This window comes from Rhamphochromis sp. 'chilingali' (genome assembly GCF_963969265.1).
Source record: "Rhamphochromis sp. 'chilingali' genome assembly, chromosome: 17".
NCBI classification, from domain to species: Eukaryota; Metazoa; Chordata; class Actinopteri; order Cichliformes; family Cichlidae; genus Rhamphochromis; species Rhamphochromis sp. 'chilingali'.
The window spans coordinates 19,710,332-19,731,825 of NC_137944.1; the positions used below are offsets into that span (position 1 = coordinate 19,710,332).

Below are 21,494 nucleotides of genomic sequence, written 5' to 3' on the forward strand. Positions count from 1 at the left end.
TTCTGTTTACACTGCTGCGTGCTGACGTCACCGCGAACCCCACCCCGCACGGCGGGCTGCCTGGCAACATGAGGCAGAGAACAGGAAGAGCCACAGCAGGAAAGTGAACAACCTGAGGACCCTGAGTAGAAATCGACGAGAAACAACGCTTTGGACGGACAATGGAGGATGCAGACAAAGGTAATTAAATCATCGACGCGTGCCAGTGTCGTAATAGATGTTTTAAAACTACTTTTTCCTTAGAGAAAAGTTAGCGGACTAGCTAACTTTGTGCTGTGACTCAAGTTAGTTCGTTGAGAGCATATGCTACCTCTCGCCATACGAATAAAGTGAGTTATTTTTGCGACGGACAACAGTTTGAAGAATTTGAATAAGAAAATCACTTTTTTTCAGCAGCACCACTGCAACAGATTTCTAGAAAAATGACACGGAAGTGCGGTGTCACGCCACAATTTGTTTTTTAACCACCCATTAACTTATTAGGTGAAACCATAAACGCACATTTCAGTTTTTGTGTGAGTTAAAAACCTTGACAGGCAGTGAAGAAAAGCAGTAAAACACTAGTCAACAACATATTTTGTAACTGACGGCGTAGCCTGTAAAAATGGGTTACACCTGTTTGACAGCTCACTGCTATAACTAGTTCAGACAAGTCACGCTGTGCTCTTATGCTCTTTCAAATGGTTTTTTACACTGAAAAAAAAGTTTTATTTTGAAATTTACGAACACTTATTCTGTGCCAAAGTGGTTGTGAGTTGTGGGTTTTGCTGATTTTTCTCGTGCCAAACTATAGCACAGTTCAGTTAACCACAGGTATCCTACCTGCATTTCTGTCTTTCACCTCGTTACTCTTCCTGCACGTTTGCTTTCCTATCAAGCAGCTGTTCTGCTCTCTTATGTACTTAAACACAACTGCTCCTGTCTCAAGTCCATATGTCTTTGCTGGAGTACAGAAAAGTCCACATTTGCACACAAAAAAGCTTGTATGTCCAACTTTTTGTGATTTTACTCATAAACAGCATGATCCATTCTTCTCTGATCTTTGTGTTATTTTATTCTACTTCATTTGCACTAAAGTGTTTGTGGAAAGAAGCAAAGCATCTGAGTTTTATTTGTTCATTTAAAATGTCATGTTGGAATTTTTGACCAAATTTCCCTGCAGCACAAACAGCCTTCACCCTCCTCTGGGTTCTCAAAAGTAATTTTCTGATGGTTGAAAGTTGTTTTGTGTGGGGTTTTTTTTGTTTTTTTTCCCCTTCTTCTTCTTCTTCCCTTTTTAATAACGCAGAGCGAGAAAGCCAGAACAAATGTTGCGTATGAACACCAGAATTATTGATGTAACTGGTTCCTGATTGATAATTTGTGCTTCTCCATATCAGAAGAAATGAGGTGTGTTTCTGCATCACTTTCTGTGTTGCTGCCAGTGGACACAATAGAAAAGAATGCTTTACTTGGCTTTAAATGCCACGCTTGTGAAGCCCATTCCTGAATTAGAGTTGCAGGTCCTGAACACATCCTTAAGTAAATGGTATCTTAGTAACTGTTTGATCTGGGTTCTCTTTGCTCATAAAGGTTTCTTGTGGTATGCTTTGGAGGGTTTTCCCTTCCCACATGACATGTTTTTTCACTGTGTGCGTGCGGCGGATGCACCAGTTAGATATCTTGTCTTTTAGTGGTTTTATAAGTCATTGCATGTGACCTTAAAAAACACAGTTTGAAAAAAGGTGAATGCCAGATTTCTTTTAAGGCCGTGCACACTTGCACTACAGGCTATTGTTCATCAAAATCGCAATAAAACAGGCCTGTACCACAAGTAATCACAAGAAAGTGAAATTGCATAGTTATCAGATAAAGGGGAAACTCTTTGCCAATCTCTAACTTTACTGCAGCCTTGAGGTGGTGTCTGTTTACCTCTCTAGGCAGCAAAAGTAAATGATCTGCCTCTCGAGATGTAATTTTATCACCTTAAATATCATCATAGGAACTGCTGTGCTCTCTGAATTTATAGTCGCACTGCTGTACAGGCAGCCAAGTTTGTTTCAAGGTCAGACTTTTGGTATGGTAGCTGTATTTTACTACCATCTGTACCTGCATCCTCCTCGTAGAAGTTGAGACCGCTCAGTGACAAGTATTTGCTTGCTTCAATACAATAATCTCCCTTTACGTTATTTATTTATGTATTTATTTTAAGGGAGGGTTTCATAGGTTAGATGTTTCAATCCTTTGACAGTAATTCAGGTAAAGCATTTGCAAATAACTTGGTGAACAGGTTTTTTGCAGGACCAAGGTCGGAGAGTGCTCTGACTGGTGCCTCTCAAAGGAGTCTGCTCTCCCCTGATTGTGTGTCTCTGTGCAGATGATCTTTGGATAACAAACTTGTCTGTTTGTGTCCTCCCTTTTTCTTGCAGTATAATGTTATTTTTTCCATAGTGAATGTTTTTTTCCCCTTAAACTCAGGTTCAGTGAAATCTGTGGTTGACTCAGATGTGCCTTATGATCTTGTTAATCTTGATTTGTTCATCAACATTTATAGAGCTTGAATAGACTACAAAGAGGTTATTGGTACTCTGATAGATGCCTGAACCTAAACGCCTTCTCACTCAGTCATATTGTTCCAGATCAATGTCAAGGACTGTAGAAAGTTTTTGTACTCCAGACTAACTTTTATTGTTGTTTTGAATGTTGCCTGTTTCATTTTCTGCATACAAGCTTGTGGCTTGAATCAGTTCAGAAAGGACGTGGTCAGGTTCACCAGCCCGTGTTGTTTTTCAGCTACCGGTCTAATGAGATTGATCAGGAGCAGAAGCCAACATTTTTTGGCGTTATTAGATTTCTGCGATGCACAACTGTCTGCTTTCAGCTGTCAGAGGAAGTCTCTCACAAACAACATCCCCACCCCAGTAATGTAGATCCGGTCGTTTGAGCTGGAAATACATTCAGCACAGCCAAATCACACTTTAAAAGCTGCAAACACTGCATGTGTTTATGTAAAGGTTTGCTATGATTTTTTTCAGTCATGCCAATAAATGTCATATTGGGCTACAAGCTGTGTCAGTCTGGGCTGGACCTCCCATTTAGTGAAAACCAGATGTGTGTTTACCAAAACCATTAGTATTTGAAGTCTACTCAGAAATACACCTGTCAGCAGTCATGGCTGTCGTAGATCATTTTCAAAGGACTTTTGGAAGGGTTTGATGTATGCGAGAAGCTGTAGCCTTGAAAGCTGTAACTTTGAACGTTGGTGTCGCCAGGTTTGCACATTTCATTTCAAAGATTAAAGGGAACACCAGCTGTCTATTTGAAAACTTTGTATGTGGACCTGATAGTTGCCTGAAAGAAAACGTTGGCAAATATGGTATAAGATGCTTTATGCTGATCCAAAAAGTCTGAAGTTTGAGAGAATACTCAGGCAAAGGTGCTTTTAACCTAAATATATACATCACAATGCAATGCATTTAATATTTATCTGAATTGTTTGACATTTCAGCAGTAAAATGCAGTGATCAGGCTCTGTTAAACTGAACGAAAAAGAAACTCAAAGGTCAATAAATTCCACTACTTTCAGTACAGCTTTATGGAGAATTTTTCACCGACTTGTGAGATTTGGCCAAGCAGCACTCTCACCTGCCTGGTAGTTTATTTTCCAGTGAAAGACTGCAGACAGAAACTTTGATAAACTATTTAAAAGAAAGTTCAGTAGATATATAAATTATTACTCCCAATTAACCAAAAGTTCTTTTTTATTTCAGGTTACTTCTGTCCCTGCTTTCATTATCTTTTAATCGGTACCTTACATGACAGTAGAAGGTTTGGCAGACCCTTTTTTCCTGTCCGATACCTGCTGTTTTCATCTAAACTCCATCACTTCAGTTATTTAAGGTTTTGTAACACAATCAGGGAAAAAACGTAAACTTTTAGCGTTTATTGGTATCATCTAAGATGTATAATGACTGCAGAAAGTTTTGGTTTCATTACTTTTTTAATGTGCTGTACTACCGTGCTGCTCTATACACCATGTCCTGTATTTGTAGTGCAAATAGAGTAAGATGGTGAATCTGTTTTGGAAGTAGGCCACACAACAACAGCTTTCCAATCTGTTGCCATACATTAGACCTTGTATTTGGAGAAACAACCCATTTTTAGTGTTTACCGTTGTTTGAAGGATGAGAGGATTGACACCCTTTTCCAGTTTGAATGGTTCATGTACAGTTGTGTTCTGGGTCGGTTAGCTGTTTCCAGTTGTTTCCAGTTGTGCGCTAACCATCTGCAAGCAGCTGCTTCACATTTAAGCAACAGATCGAGAGGAGATTTTTTTTCCCCCAGCCTGTCAGACTAACTTTAATCAGCTTTCATCTCCATGTTTGTCTTAAGTCGTGTAGCCAAGAGTCTAGATTGAATGCACATGTACGGTATCGGTGTCCATCTGAGGTATAGCCACTTCCCATCATGCACATCTCATGCTTTGTGGGCCTAGTTAAAGTATCCACAGTTATCCATGTCTCATGATTCCTGTTTAGGCTAATCGTGTGACAGGCCCTGCTTTGAATAGTAAGGTAATTGATCGTGCGCTGTGCTTCATTAGCCGCTCTAAAATGGCTGTTTGTTTGTGTTTACGGTCACAGTCGCGGCAGGGGTTGATTTGTGTTTCTGTTTGTCTTATAAATCAAATGGGATGTTTTAATGGCATGAACTTATTCTGTGAAAATGTCTGATTTGTGACCTTGACTTTCATCATTTTTAATAATATAGCTATACAAGCGTACTGGTTTGTGTGCACGTGTGTCTGTGTACGTTGTTTTAACAAGTATCACATGGATTAGGGGCTCCACTGATCAGGAGGGAATTATGTTGAGTTCATCATGTTGGGAGGCCTGTCCAGTCTAGCTGAGAGAGATACTGTTTGCTAAGATAGAAAAATGAGTGTGCTGGTTTGATCCGTTTCAGTACAGAAGGATTCTTGTAGAAAAGTATTTGTGCTTGCATCTTAACGAGGACCTCTTGTATTCATATTTACCTCTATATTTGTATTCTGAGACTTCCCAGTTTAAGAAAAAAAAATTTTCTGCTAAACCGAACCCTCATAGAGGCTTTCAGCTCATTCTGCCTGAAACAATCACTTTCAGCTCTTTCACATTTCCTTCTGATTACCCGTCCCTTGTCTGGCTTCCACAAAGTGAACCACAAAGTCTTTGTGAACACTACTTCCTCTTTTTGGGAGTATGCAAAGTCACAAAAACAAACCTGCCGAGGGACATAATTTCTTATTGTTTATGTTGTGGCTGACTTGTGGGGAATGTCATAAAATGCCAGTTGAGAGGGGAAAATATCTGTTGTCAGGAAATCCCAAAGTTACAGAAACCAGAGAAATATTACCTGCAGCCGCCAAGTGAATGTGTAATGACTCTCAGCACTGGAGGCTGTTTGTATGCTGGAGTACTTGAAAGAAGTGCCAGTAATACTAATCATTTAGACTGTTTTAAGAGAATGTGTTCGTACATTTACTGAGACGTTTATATTGGACTGTTGTTTGCACGTTGAGGCTTGATAGTTTGCCGTGAGCGACTGCAAACGCATTACTTCTGGGTTGACCTTGCTAAATAGAAAAGCTGTGTTGTGGAGCCTGTCTAGTGTAGCTGTAGTGTTATGCTATTTAGCCTTATATGACCAACAACTTGTTTTACAGACTTGTCATGTGTACTGTAGGGTTTGCTGTTACATTGAAACTCATCATCTCCCTGTCACCATCATTGTAATACCTCTGCTGCCATGGTGGGGGTTCTTTGATACTGAGTTACTCTTAGTCACCTGTTTTCCTCAAATGGAAAAAATGAACATGTTCATCACTTGGATGTACAGTTAAGTAGAAAAATAAGTAAGTCCCATTAAGATTATTGGCTTTTTCCACATTTCAGCTGGTTGGCATGTTTATGTCTTTGAAACATTGCTTACAGTTGAAAATGAGATCAGACCATAACTATGACCTGCTTATTCAGCAAGTGCTGTGTTTTTTATTTGTATTTTTCCTTTTTAAGGTGTGGGATGCCATCAGACCAAGAGCTTTAGGAAAAAAAAAATCTGGATTTGTTTTAGTCTGATGAGGATTTAAATAGGATCTCCAAATAGTTTGAAAGTGGAAAACGTGTCACTACTGCTGGTGCAGATTTCAACTGTTTTCCTATCTGCCCAACCAAACAGCAGACCAACCAAAAAACATCACCACAGTGTCTGCAGGTAGCTCAAAGCGCGTTCATCTACAGTGATGAACGAGAGGGCAAACATTCACATGGGAGGCTTTCCCACAAACCAGCCTTTGATTCTAAGAAGGCAGAATTTGAGTTTCCTTGTGAACATGCAGGAAACGGATCAGGCCTGTGGATTAAAAGGCGCAGAAGAACAGCATTGCAGAAGAACCTCGTATCTTACAGTAAGGTGCAAAATGTTGATTTGCTTTGCTGCCTCAGAAACTGAGCAACTCGATGAGTTCGATCTAATATCAAAGACTTTTTCTTTTTTTTTCAATAAGAGTTTCCTTGCTGTGTTTAACTTTATCCACAGGTGCTGATTTAAAGAGACTCAAATGTTGAGTTGTGCAAAATATGTAGGAGGAAAAAATGTCAACTTTTTTTTTGACTCTAGTTAATCGTGGAATTTGTCCCCTAGTGTTTCAATACTTTCAGGAGAGCACCGCTCCTTCTCTCTAAATGTAAGGCATTTCCTGGAGAGGATCAAGCAGACATGCACGTCTGGCTTTCTGCACAGAAGAATGGTGGCTGCACAGGCCTGAAGGGAGCTCGTGATTTATGTACATAGTTTTTAAATTCTCCCTGTGAACATTTCTGTACTAATGTGCTAATTTTCCCCGCAGCGATACCTTTGCAGAGTTTAAATCTTTACCACTTCAATTTTAATGCTGCTCGATACCGGTGCTGCAGCACATCTTTCCAAAGTTATCGAGTAATTTTAGGGCAATTTTACATCCGTAGTTGAGTCTGCTGGGATTACTTATTATACATCAGGGAAGAAATAAAAAATCGTAAATCTACTGAAGCGTTTTGGGCTTTCCCCAAAGGAAAATCATCAGGGTAGTAATTGAAATATATTTGAATGCATTTCTTTAAAGAGGGGTTTGATATAACCCTTTCTGTTTTCCCTGTGATTGCCTGGATAGCCCCCCCCCCCCCCCCCCCCCCCCCCCGCACATTTGCTTAAATATAAAATACATTTTTGATTATTAAATGTCCAGACCTAACAGGAAAGCCTTCGTCTGACACGTCTGTTAACTAAAGGTAAATTACTAGGTGGGTAACTGAGCTGATAACCCCCAGACCTCAGTTTCAAACCAGTAAAAACTCAGTATATGATCTTGCTTTGAGTCGGCTTCACTCTGTTTAAACTAGCCGATGTTTGTTTTGTACCTCCTTCCACAATGCTCTCGAGCTCTTTCAGGGATTCTGTCTGTTCACCGTCATAAAACTTGTGCTGCTTTTCCTTTTCAACGCAACCTTGAAAGCTTCAGTGTCTAATATGTTGCCATCTACGCTGCTTTTTGCACATTTGATTGAAATGTGACAAGGATTGCACTTATGTTTTCCTCTCTTTGTGCAGCCTAAATACCTGCTTTATGTCACAGCTCTGTGCCGTGTCGTAATGCAAAAGAAAAAGTCTGCTTTCAGGCGAGGAAAAGCTCGATTAAAAGAGTTTGTTTTCATGTGATGAAGGTCTTGCATTACAGGAGCTTTCTAGTTCAGAGAATGCCATTGTGGCAAGCAGTTTGTGTGAGTACACAATCTAGCACTTGTTCCCTCTACCACTTCGCGTAGCCTCTGGCACCCTCTCTTCTCCTTTCTAGCTGACTAGCATTACCGCTGCTTCAAGCTGGACTGTCCACCCTGGATTAGAGCTTTGCTGTAATCTGGGACACTGCAGATTATGCTTTTCATCTAATGCGCCCCCACACAATCACATCGCATGACCGGCCCACACAAATGGGGTCGCTCTCATGTCCTCCTCGATTGACAGGCTGGGAAGCGAGGGAGGGCGGGAACTGGCGGCGGAACCCGAGAGTATTGGAACAGGAGTACCGTGCGGTATCGCAACAGCAGCTAGGCACACAAAAATGACAGCGATGGCGCTCACGGTCTGCGGGATGGACTAAGAACTGACCTTTGGGATTATAGTGGAGAGGAAGTGGGAGGGTGTGTTTTTTGTGTGTCTGTGTGTGTGAGCCGGCTACAACAGCTGCTTGAGGGGACAGGTAACTTATTAACAGCAAGACAGGAGCAAAGGGCTCACTACACCTTGGCCCAAAACAGAAACCGATATTTAGAAATTGGCATCACTGTAGTCACTCTCACCTTGTGACTACCTGAGGGCCAATACAAAACCTCCTTCCTTGTGCATGCACACACTTGGACACTCGAGTGTGTCTCCGCATGTCTAGTAAAGAAGGAAACGGACACAAGCAGCACGCGCCTGGGTCACATGCAAACAATCAGCAATAAGCACTCGGCTGGCTCTGCTTAGGTAGTGCTGGTAAAAAGGAGGTGGTAGTCGCTCCGGCCGGCAACACGCTGAGAGCTGTAAAGAATAAAGCATGGACCCTCTGGAGGAATACCGCTCTCCGTTTGACTTTGAACAAGGAGTCAACACCAGCTATCTCTACCTCTCCCCAGCCTTAAGCGACACACCGCCCAGCTCGCCAGCTGTCAAAACCAGAGGTAATCACAAGGAGAGAAGGGAGAGGCCGAGTGAAGGGTGTGTGTTTTTCGCGTGTGTGTGTGTGTGTGTGCGCTTGCTGGATAAAAAGACAAAACATGGGTTTGGTTCATTGAACAGGAAGAATTTGGGGTGGGGGCACAAACTGGAGGGGGAGGGAACAAATGATGATTGTCGGCGATGCGTATGACAGCATTCTCTCAATTTAGATGTTTCTAGATCTCAGACAGTGTTGATTTCAGACCATCATAACTCTTTAAACTTCAGTCATAATTATGCTGCTGTACCACACGGCGCGCCGCGTTTTCCTTCTTTTTCCTAGAAATGTAGAAAATAAGGATGCAATGACTGTAAAACTGTCCGTTTTTCTGTTTTGGGGAAAAAGAGAAGTATTCGCTGCAGTAGTTTAAAGTTTTTCAGCTCTTTATCACGCTGTCTTTGAACATTTATCCAATTGAGTTAGATATAAACAGAAAAAGACAACAAGACGTACACAGTTTGTACCATAAGTTATTGGGTGACATTTTTGCAACGTCCAGTACAGACTGTCCATATCGAGTTATGCTTTGATTTTGTCTCATTTTTACAATTAAGCCTTTCCAACGAGTTCTCACAGGCAGCAGTGTTCATCATCTGTTCCCCAACCATCATTCCTCCCATTACAGACTCATTCAGCTGCGGTAGGAACCTCCTGTTGTCATGGTACCTGGGTCTGTGAGCCAGGATTTCAAGTTTTGTGTGAATTCATTATTCTTTCCTTTGCGTCATGAAGATGATTAAGAGTTTTAGTTTTGTACGGTTTAGTCTTGAGTTTGGTTCTTTCTAGAGTCTCTGAGTCTGATATTAGTTTCCTTTCATGTCTCGTCCCTGTGTTCTGTCCTCGGTGTCTCCTGTGGATGTCAGTCTTGTTGTCATGTCCCGTTGGTCATAGTCTGCGTCTCTATGTTCTGTCTCCTGTACCTGTTTCCACATTCTTTGTCTCCCCACTCTGCCACGTGCTTCCGTGTCCGTTTACCTCCTGTCCTACTGTCAAGCTTTCATGTCCTCGTCTGGGTCGCCATGTGTATGTCACTTCCTGTTTTATTTTGACGGTGCCTCGTCTCATGTGTGTTATGCTCAGTTTTGCTTCTCCTGTTCTGTTACTCAGATTAGTTCCAGCTGTGTTTCCACCTGTTGTCACCTGTTGTTGTGAATTCAATTCCTCATCTTCCTCTGTTCCTTGCCACGACCCTGGCTGTGTGCGCGCTCCATGTGTCTTAGTGTTCCCAGGTCCTCGTAGTTTCTGTTCATGCTGAGGTTTTTATGCCTCATGTTCTTTAATGCTAGCACTGTTGAAAGTTGCAAATAACACAGAATGGGTTTAGTGCCTCGACGCAGCTGGATGCTTCTTTTAATACAAGCTCTAATTCTAAGTATTTCCTTAAGAGGAGAGTTTTGATTGTAGGTATCCGGATCGCTGACTGTCACATTTCCTGTTGTGTTCGCTTGCGTGTTTGTTTACATAATAAGGTGGCCAATATTTTAGGCACCACAATGTCAGAGAAAATCGCACGTATCAGTCAAGTTGCCGCTTTTATATTAAATGTCATCATTTTACCCTGCTGAGCATTTATGCTAAATTTCCTTCTAATTGGTTATGGTTGACAGTGTGCTCGATGACCTTTAACCTTTGACTACCAGTATTAATTCACTCTTGAGTCCAATTAAATCTCTGTGCAAATTTGATGAAATTTCCATGAGGCGTTTGAGGTAGGTCGTATTTATGAGAATAAGTTTGACAGAGAGAGAGAGATGGAAAATCTTAAAGGATGTTCCTCGTCATGTTGGGAGCTGTTTGTGTGCAGACACACACACAAAAGTGTGTAAGGATTGAGGTTGATATAACTCAAATGAGACAATAGAGCCCATTAAGGTGAACAAATAGCTTCCTATGCACACTGTCATTCTTATCTTATTCTTTCGTAACATTCTGGTTGTGTAATACAACTTTATTGATTTCCATGTTTATTGGTGTGTCGTCTGGCCCTTTATGAAAGCTGCATTAGCGTGGTTACCGCTATCCGATGACTAGGCGACCTCGCTGCTTATCGCTTATCACAGGAAAAGAGGGACAATCAAAAAGCTCGTGGTCTCTATTTAAGTGCACGTCTTCGTCGTTGCTACAGTACTGACAGACACACAGTTGGTTCTCATAGGGCAGGATTGTTAAGAGGAAATGAACTCAAACCATAGAGGTTGGGCAGGGATGTGGGTGAGTATGCAGTTTGATGTCGCAAGCCAAACTTCTGCCTACACTCGCATATAAACTTCTCTATTTGTTTCTCTCTCTGACTCTCCCTTTGTTTCTTTTTTTTCCCTCTCATGCTCTTAGCACCTACTGATGGAAACACACCTACAAGACATTTACAGAGGTGCCCAGAATTTTACATAACCCGATGTGCTTGAAGAAAATGAGTTCCTGAGCAACATATTGTAGGTTATCAAAACATTATGTGTACTAAAATTTACAAAAAAAGGGTGGTGTCTTATTTTTTTCTTTATCTGGCTGAAGCACAGCCGTTATAACAGGAAGTGTCTTTTGCAAAATTGTGATGTTGTAGTACGCAGGTTTGTCTGCATATATGGTGTCAGTGCTGTATCACTAGTAGAAAGAAGAGGGGGGTAAATTCAAAAGAGAGTGGAAAAGCGCTTAAGGGCAGATGAAGTGAAACACCCCACAGGAACAGAGGGGGTGGTTTCAGGACTGAGGGCTAAATGAGAATTTCCTCTGTGGTTCTTTTTGCCTGATTACCATAATGCCCATCTCCGTTTCCTCGTCGAAACGATTTGCCTCGGATTCACTTCTCTCGCCAAAGCGTGTTTTGACATATAAATATTTGCACTTGCGAGGTGTCCAATCCGCTCGCCTTGTCCCCTGGCGTTAATTAAATGTAAAAGGAGAAGCAATTAATGGCACAGCTCCCTCAGCTCGTGATAATAATGTGTGTTTTGAAGGCAGAGGAACGTTATTTCATTAACGGCTCTCCAGACGGCGTGAGGCAATCCCGCTGTCTTTGTGGGAGTGTGCACTGCTAGATTTATGTGATTTTTTTTTTCTCCTCTTTTTTTCTGTCTCCGTCTCACGTCTTCACAGTGGTCCGCATTGAAAGAGAGAAAGGGTGTCCTCAGTATTTGGAATGAAGTGGGAGGAGGAGGCTGGAGATAAAGATGTATTTCAAGTACCATTCCTTTTGGCGAGATTGCGCGTTTCACCGCAGCTTCCGTGTGGAAACAAAATATATCACCGGCTAAAATGATGTTGTGCGTTTTGCTGTTTATGCCAAATCCTGACCCCAGCTGGGTGACAGCTTAGTCACTGAGAGGAACATTTCCTATATTCATGCAGTGAACAGGTCAAAATATAATGATTGGCTGCTTACGCGACCACCTTCAAATGCACTTTTTCTTTTTAAATCCTGAATAATAATAAGCAGCTGCAAATACACAGAAGCTGCACCTGATGTCTTCATTTCACTCTTGCACTATTACATATATTTCACTGTTATTACATAATTATTACAACCCCAGTCTGCTGAGAAAATTGCACATGGCCAAATTCTCTTACTCGTTAGGTTGAGCCAACGCTTTAATGAAACTTACACTCTTCTCTGTTTTGTGTGATGGTTCTGCCTCCACGCTGAGGTAACAACACTGTATGTGTATGAAGTTCACTCCAGCAGTTCCTTTTTCTTGTATTCTTCCCCTCACACTGAGTTATTCAGCTCTGGGGTTTCCCCTTTTTCCTTTATTTTTATTTTTTTCATACTCTCCTATTTTGGGTTTTGCGTCTATACTTTAACTTCCTTGAAATAATTTGACTAGATACCAAAAAAAAAAAAAAAAAGACCTCAGGGAGAGATTTTTGTTTCCCCTATTCCAGCTCACTTCTGGCCCAGAACATCCTTATTGGGTGTCGTACTTTTGTTTCACAGATCCCAACAACTCCTCCTCTCACACCGTCTGAGCCGAGGATATCTCCATCTAGAAAGTTTTTTGTATTATTGATGCGCTCTTGTTCCTGCTGAGCACAGCTCTGTCAGAGTCATCAACATCCAAGACAAGCTTGTACTCTATATGCCGTGTGTGTGTGTGAGGGAGATGGTATAGCTGGTCTGTGCAGGAAGAATTGTGGAAAGCTTCACTCCTTAATCTCTGTCACATGTTAAATCACCAGACATGTCTGTTTATCTTTAAAAAGAGATCACTTCATAAAATTTTGCACTTCTTGCTGAGTCAAAAACATTGTTTTCTTTTCTTTCTTTCTTTTCTTTTTTTACCTCCCAGGTTCCCAGGGCCATCCGGACTCGGCCCCAGAGGTGGGAGAGGATGCAGTGACGTCTGTTGGCGCTGCGTCCTCAACAACGCCCGACTTGACAGAGGAAGAGCGTCAGGAGCTGCAGGAGGAGCTGGCTAAGGTCAGGAGGGGTCAAAGATTTAATAGAAGAGATGTTGGTCTGAGCGAGGTAAACATTCACGCTCCCAGTTTGGGATAATCAGTTAACCTGACAGGATGGACTGTGGGAGGAAGCCAGAGTACCCAGAGAGAGCCCACGCATGGGGGAACATGCCATGCTCTTTAACCACTGAGAAGCTAAGTTCAGGCCTTTTCACTTAAAAAACGGTTCACAGCTATTTAAAACAGCTGAATGTTGTTGCTCCAGGACCTCACCTGGTGGCGCGTGTGACCCGTGTACTAACGGCTCGGTCCTCCCTGGAGCTGCCTGGGTTCGATTCAGCCTCAGGGCCTTTGCTGCGGCCTGTCACCCGCCCTCTCTGGCTCCATGCTGTCTTGTCCGCCTCTATCAGATAAAGGCTAAAAGGCTCAAATAATAATTTTTTTTTTAACGAGTTATTTGGAGAACAGTCATTCTGTTCAGTCGATTTAAAGTATTTTGATCAAATGGCTCATTTGTCGAATGTATTTACTGCGGATTTAATGAGATAATTTGTATTTGTAACAGCAGAACGTTGGTATTTGTGGGGACTGGCTCCAAATAAATTTGAAATGTCGCCACGGTCATGCGGTTAAACAATGGTGGAGTTTTATGACCTGGAAAAAATGTGTTTTGAATTTGGGTCTTTTTATAATGGCAAATACTGGATGAGCCAGACTGTACATGTTGGGGTACAGATTTATATGTAGAATCAAATATGACGTCTGTGTGCGTGCGCGTGTGTGTGTGTGTGTGTGTGTGTGTGTGTGTAGGTCGAAGATGAGATCCAGACTCTGTCCCAGGTGCTGGCATCCAAAGACAAGCAGCTGGCTGAAATTAAGAGGAAGCTGGGCATCACTCCTCTTAATGAGCTGAAACAGAACATCACCAAAACCTGGCAGGAGGTCACTACCTCCACTGCGTAAGTACTGAGCTGCGCGCTTTTCACGATGCCTTCATGTCAGCCGGCTGAAAGCGTTTGCTAAAGACTTTTTGTAGTATTTTTGTCCTTTTCCCATCCTGATCGAGAGCTTTCTTATGCATCAACCCTGCACGTTTTCTCTAATTGCTCTGAAAATACGGATAACTGTCAGCGCTGTGGAGAAAACGCTCTTTTTGCGCTGAACGAGAAAGCTGTCAGTGCTCCTGACAGGCTGCCTGTGGCCTGTTTGAAATGGTTCGATGGGATTCACATTGAAGGAAATGAGCAGCATTCTGATGCTCTCCGGCTTTTCTTTAAAATGAAAAAGACACTGAAGTTTACTTCTGACCTTCACGTGTCTCTTCCGGCTTTGATCCTTCAGTCTCTTTTCATCACACTCATATCCTTTTTCTTTTTTTTTTGGCCGCCCATCACTCCTCTTTCTCTCTCTCTGTTTCAGCTATAGGAGGACTTCTGAAACTCTGTCTCAGGCGAGTCTGAAGGCTACAGCAGCTTTCACAAATATGGGCTCAGCCATCACCCGGAAGCTCGAGGATGTCAGGTGAGTCAGACGGGGAGATGTCAGCGAATCATATTTTGTAATCCTTTGAAAAGCCACAGTAAAAATGGCTCCGCTGTGCTGCACCTGTCCATCATATCACATGTGATAGAAATGTGTTCCTGTAGCGGGCTCTTTTCCTTCTGTCCTTCCTCAGCGTTTAAGAGACCACACTCCTGTCTTTCTTTACTAACCACTAACAAAACTCATTTTAACAAGATTCAGAGTCAGGACATGTTTTTAAGGTGACAACTTTAAAACTGGGGGCAGTGTGAGACTGCTCGCCTGCTTCCGTTCATAACGCACCCGCAGGCCCACATGAAACACATCTTTGTTTAAAGCATAAGCAGTGGCTTCCATATCTCCTGTATATTCATATTCTGCCTTTCTTTGTGTTAAACAAATGAGAAATGTGCGATAATCAGCATAGAAGCAGCAGAAGTGTTAGTAACTTACAGCATTGCTTGGCTTTTGCAGGTCACACTATACGTCTAATAAAGTTAGGTAAGACTGCTCACTTATTTAAGGCCAGTTAAAGGAGAAATAAATCTTATTTTTCTTTTCATACCATCTTTGTGAAATGTGTTTGAATGTGGGACTGCAGAGGTCGTTCTTCTGATCGATTTCAATTTGCATGAATAACTTGGACATTTTCCTGCATGTTTTTTTTTTTTTTTAAATCAAATTCTGCAGAATGAACTGAAATCAGCTGTGTTTTTATGCACTGATGTGTTTTATTCAAATCTAATTAGCCTGTTGCACCACTTTGACCAGCTTCTTATTAAAGGGCATATGTCCCGGTGGGTTAGGTGTCAAACTGTGCGTTCAGAGCACCAAACGCAGCACTTCCTGTGAATTATTCCTGATTAAACCCGGCTTTAAAAAAAAAAAGAAATCAACAGCAGATTGTTGCATTTGAGATGTATCTCTTGTTGATCCTCCCTCTCGCGTCTTAGTGTGTCTCCCCTCCCCTGTCATCCTTCTTCTCTCTGGATTACTGAGCCGCAAACAAGATTATTAGTCCTCTGAGAAGAGTGCTGAGAAGAGCAGCCTCAAAGACTCCGGGCTGGTTGCCATGGGGGGGGGGCTACTGAGGGCCTGACAGGGGTCAGAAGGGGGTGTGTGTGTGTGTGTGTGTGCATGTGTTGTCCTTTTGTGTGTGCGTGGGTTTGATGACATGATACTCACCCATAACTCGCAGGATTAACACGTACCCGCTGTGTTAATACACAATCAATCTTAATTGGATAAAGTGGGATTTATAGGATTTATGCACTCGGTAGAATAAACGAGGGTTTGTGCTGTATGTTGTGCTCTCTCGCTCTGTGCACGCTCTGCTGCTGCTGTGCTAACATGACCACTAACACTTCCTTCTTTTCTCCTCAATAACGCTGTCGGATAGCGTAAAGTCATTGCAGCACTCGGCTAGCATGCCCGTCATGAGGTAAGAGAACCCGAACCAGTTCGTGTGAATGTTGGAGGCTGCTCAGTGTCTGTGGGCGGCAGTAGACAGACAGAAGAGCGTGTTTCCTGTTAAATAAAATAAGGCCTGACAGCGTACCCTAATAATACCGAGAGACCGCTGGTGAAAGCCACTTTATCTGCTATCAGTGAAGCTGCAGCTTTAATAATCTCGCTCCGCCAGGCCGCTGCTGTTTCGTCAGGCTCAGAGGTTTAACAGAAATCTAAAAAAAAAAAAAGAAGAAGAAAATATGAAGATGCAGGGAAACGCCCACCTGCACAAACTGCTCGCCTGGTTTTTGTTTTTCTGCACTTGGAAAGAATGTTCTGCCCTAAATATGGCTCTGCTTTCACAAAACCTGGACACACACACGTAACCAGGTTTTGAAAGAACTTTATTTCTTATTTGGTCTGTAAATATAATCAGAAATTTCTCCCGGTGAATCCGAAAGTTCAGCTCGAGAGAGCACACACACGAGAGGCTTTTCGGAAGACTGTCCTCTCGCCCTCTTCGCTCTGTATTCTCTTTGTGTGTTTGCATGAAAAACAAGCCCTCTTAGCACTTTCTCAGCTGAACAGAGAAGAATGGGGTCACTTTAGAAAATCCCGCATTGTGTGTATCGAGTATCAGATAACATGACCTTTAAAGGCTGTGCTTGCAGTGGGTGTCCTGCTCTATTTTCCTTTTGAAAGGAAGACGTGTCTGCATCTCGTCTGGGTGTGATTATGTTTGATAACTTCAGTCATCTTTTTTTTTTTTTCTCTCTCCTCTCTGTCTTCTGCCTTTTTTTCCTTTCACAGAAACGCACCAACCTTCAGGTCGTTTGAGGAGAAAGTAGAGACTCTGAAGGTAACGCTGGATAAAGGACCTTGATGCCGTCTGCAGACGTGCCTGTGTGGATGTAGAATGGCTAGGAGTCAGAAACGCACCATTATTCTGCGCACAAACTGTATTCCACTGCATTTTGGCGTCACGCCGCAGTAATGAGGTCGCGTTCAGTTCGTCCTCTCTTTTCAGTGTTCGTGAAAAGAGGAATTCGGCTCTTAAATAACTTTTTAATCAAGATTTAAAGTGAGCCTTTGTGGCTTCTGAGAGCACGCGGTGTCCTTGGTTTCTTAGTTAGATCCATCTGTTGCTCCACGTGTCTGGTTTAAATAATAAAAATAAGATAGTGGATGTCAAAATGCTCAATTCGAGGCCTTAAAAACCAGTAAGTGATGTCAGATGCCCTCCCTGAATCAGTCCTGCCACTTATCCAGGCTTGGGCCCAGCACTAGCGGTACAGGAGCTTTATGAAGCTTTATTCAGTGTCCTTCATATCCTTAGTAGTGGAAGCTGTGACATTATTTGACTCATTCAGGTCACAAAAATGTTGTGCAATATAAGTTCCCAGAGTTATTTAAGGGTCATGTATCACTGTTTTCAGCCTGGTTGCGTGTGACTGAATGTCGATGTATCTCCTACCGCATGGCAGGAGTTTGATGAGACGGTGTGCAGGGTATCTGGTGATGTTAGTGGTCCTGTTTATGTAGCGGGCCTAGAAGATGTCAGTGACTGCAGGTAGCTGGATCCCAATTATCTCATCATCCCAATTAGTGACCCACTGTGCACTGGTCTAAGTTAGTGATGAGAAAAACACATTTCTGTGCTCTGGATGAGTCAGAAAATATCCCACCTTCCACTACAAAGGATATGAAGCACAGCTTCTGTGCACACTCACATAAAATGATCCCCCTGAGTGCCTCAAATCTGAGAAGTTGTCAGACGATGATCATAAAATGAGGGTTAAAAATATGCAGGGATTATAAAAATATAGCAGTAAAATGCAACATATTGCGTTAAATGTGACGAGTTTAATGCTGCAGAAAATCTTTGATCTTGGGATTTAGCGTGCAGAGCCGTAAAACAAACATTTTAAGTTGAGTTAATTATCTTAAAGCTGAGCGTGCTCTCAGTGCTGCTTTTTTAAAAGGTGATGGCTTCACTTAAATATTCCTTTATTTAAACATTAAATGTTGCCACAGCCTAATAAACGAGGCCTGATCAAAGTCAGCGGATCAAAGTGAGATTCATTTCATTGGTTGTACAGATGCTGGTGTGTGCTCTCTGTTCTAGTAGCTGTAATTCCATCAGAGTAAAACCTACGTTGTTTTCTTTCCTCCTGCCTCAGACCAAGATGACCCCATCACCATCCACCAGTGAGACCGGCATCCAGGACGGCGGGGATTCTCCAACCGCTGAGGCTTCACTCAATCAGCCAGACAACTCGCCCTCCCAGGAGGAGCCGATGCACTGAGAGGGCCTAACCACTCTTGAGCTCTCTCTGTCGACCCTCTAACCCCCCGGGCCATCTACACTCTCCCCCTAAACGCTGCGTGCCAGTTTCCCTTTATTGGAAACCAGTGACTCCCTCCCCCCCACACTCCCAGCCTTCCTTGTGATCTAATTGTCGGATCTTTTCTCATGACACGTGCTCTCACTTGTTAACCACCGCGGAAAGTGAAAGCATGGGATGGGCGCAGGCATGTGGTCTTTTGCTGTGTATCTTCGAGTCTCTTCAGGCTCACTGTGGGAGAAATCCTCCCTGCTGTGCCACTTTTCCTCTTCCCCTTCATCTTCTCCCTCTCGCACTCCTCATGCCTCTGCCTAACCTGCCAAACATGCTCCAATTTATCTTTTTTTTTTCTGTAGAAACGTAACAGTTTTTGTGTTTTTGTGTTGTTTTTTTTCTTTTCTGGAGAGTAGAAAATTGCACAAAGTTTTCACTCGTTTATGAAGGATTTACACATTGGTATGTGACCCAGGCAGTTGTAGGCTCCTAGCTTCTGCATGGCCCTGTGTTATGTGTTAGTTGTTATTATTAGAAGCACTCGTTTGCTCCGCTTCCATTTCGGGGTCTTTTTAAGTTTACCTTGTTTTGGGCTTCTTCTTTTTTTTTTTTCTTTAATTTTTCTTACAGCACGATTGCAAAGTAATTTAACACTGCGTTCAAAGAACAAATGTAAAAATGTATGCCTTTCAGTGTCATCGGGGTGTGACACCTGGTGCGAGTACTGTGGGTTAAATTAGTCAGTTTTTCCCAAGTGCAAACACCGACTCGAAAATAGGAATTTCAGAGCACAGGATGGGGGTGAAACACACACACAAAAAATTCCCCCCTTTCTTTGCCTTTGTGATGATGTTGTCAGAGAACGATCTCCACGCTCAGATAGTTACAGGAAAACTGCCAAGATCAGCGGAACAGAGATAGAGCAAACACAGCGTCAAGGTTCAGCCTTGACCCGAGGTGAAAGCGGGAAAAAAGAGCCAGAGTCAATATTTAAACACTTCATTGTTCCTGCGTGGGAGGTAACACCTAAACCTCCCCACACTGTGCGTGATAAAAGGCCTAGCAAGAGGATACTTCACTGATATGAAATAATATTGTAACAGAGAAGGTTTCCCTCCCTATTTTGAATATGCGCACTAAGCTTAACAGGCTTTTTCCTGCTTTTTGGGGGGAAGTTGCATAAATAATTGAAATTCTGGTGGTAGAGTTTTGGCATACTGAACAGGTACATACAGTATTGGGTAAAACAAATAAATGCTGCTTTCAGAGATCAATCACCATTTCTGAGTGTTGAAGGTAACTTAGTGGTGCATCTTCAGTGACCACTGTTTTCAGCTCACTATTGATCCTGCACATCCTAGAAACTATTGAACTGCTGAACAATGAATGAATCGAGTTGCGTGCTACCCACGGGTGACGATGGAGGCTCAATGAACCTCGAAGGGCGAACAGAGTCAGGGTGGAGTCAGCCAGGGCTTCCTCTGAGACGTGAGCGTAACTAAACTACTGATTTGTAACCCTTCCCCTCTTCTGGATGCACGACCAACCTTGTGCAAGTCTTCTCCTGCTGGTGGTCCAATCGTGCGTGTGATTCAGCTCGCCCTTCGCCGTTAACGTCGCCATGCAGACCAAGGGTCGGGAACACTGCTATCCAGCCATGAGCAAATTTGTTGCAGCCTTTTATCTGAGGCGCTTTTATTTGGAGTCGTTTACTCAACACACACACAAACACATTTGTTCATGAATGGAACCATGGAGACAAGAAATGCACTCTAATTAAAAGACTTTTGAAGTAACCTGACTCAGTGCTCATTGACTTTATGTGGGAGGAGTGGGGAGTCACTCAGGCAACATTGCTTACCCTACTGTGTTTATTCATTAGTTTCTATGACGTCATTTTACATTAAATACACAAATATTATAGGGGTGCAATACCTCAACTTAACACAAGAGGGCAGCCAAGATCAGAAGCTCTGCTTGTGGTGCTTTTACGTCTCAGTCCGGCCCAGACAGCCTGGAGCCTGCTGCTGAACTGACTCACAGTCATTACTGTTGCCTGACACAGTGAGGGGAGATGTAGGAGAAGTGAGGAAGTCAGAGGAGAGGATAGTTTGTAACCGGCTTCTAAATATATATAAACAGCAGTTTCAGTGACACTGGAGTTGGAAAAAGTTGAAAATACTGATCTGATCAGCGTTTAAATCAGACCTGAAGTCTGGGCTACAGCAGCGGTAAAATGAGAAGTATAAATTTAGAGTTGACTGCAATAATATGACTAACAAAGCAGTTGGTATTCGTATTTGATTGTTATTCCTACCACAGTACTGTGCAAAAGTCTCGAGTCACCCCTCATTTCTTTATATTTTGCTTCCAAGGAGCCAGACTTTCTTGTAAAGTGGTCTCGAGCAATAGTTCTCCAGGCTTTCAAAGGTTTTCTTTACACGTTGGCTGTTTTTTGTTTGTTTTTTTTCCACTCATTTTCAATCCAGTCCTCATGCCTGACCGTTTTCAGAGAAATATTTGTTTAAGCTACGTAAAACTGACCCAAGTCCACATAAAATATGGATGAAGCAATATTCAGTGTACAGACAACTTTGTAAAGAAGTTTAAATTGTATCTTTACACATTTTGTCACCAGCAGCTGGCTACAAAGACTTATTTGCTCCAATTTCTTTAGTGGAGTCATAGTTTCACTGCCATAAAACAGTATTTTTGAGCCATTAACTGAGAACTTATGTATCTCAGCACAGTGTGCACATTGTCCCCTAAAAAATTTGAGGAAACTGGACAAGTGGAGGACAAAAGAAGTATTGGTAGGCCTGATCTGCCTACAGCAGCTGAACAGTATCTGAAAGTCATGTCCTTAAGAAATGGGGAAGTGAAGGGAATCTTCTTCTGATCCACTATGTAATACTGGCATCAGGTCAGCAAAATCTTCATTTGTCAGCATGAGAATGATCCCAAACTCATGGCCAATACAGTAATAGCATAATTAGACAGAAAACCACATAATGACCATATCTGTCATGGACTGG

General features: G+C 42.4%; 1 protein-coding gene across 1 annotated transcript; it reads left to right on the top strand.

Annotated features, from left to right (window-relative positions):
• Positions 1 to 49: 49 nt before the first annotated feature.
• Positions 50 to 20,170, top strand: tpd52 (tumor protein D52). Its single transcript, XM_080862936.1, has 6 exons — positions 50 to 180; positions 13,039 to 13,169; positions 13,961 to 14,109; positions 14,570 to 14,671; positions 16,931 to 16,979; positions 18,301 to 20,170. The coding sequence occupies exons 1-6, from the start codon at positions 162 to 164 to the stop codon at positions 18,424 to 18,426; spliced, it is 576 nt and encodes a 191-aa protein (XP_080719062.1). The 5' UTR covers positions 50 to 161; the 3' UTR covers positions 18,427 to 20,170.
• The last annotated feature ends 1,324 nt before the right edge of the window (positions 20,171 to 21,494 follow it).

Bases quoted from the DNA above. Each gene is read 5' to 3' on its own strand.
- tpd52 (XM_080862936.1), top strand. The intron at 13,170-13,960 runs GTCAGGAGGGGT...GTGTGTGTGTAG, and splicing joins TGCAGGAGGAGCTGGCTAAG to GTCGAAGATGAGATCCAGAC. The intron at 14,672-16,930 runs GTGAGTCAGACG...TTCCTTTCACAG, and splicing joins CGGAAGCTCGAGGATGTCAG to AAACGCACCAACCTTCAGGT.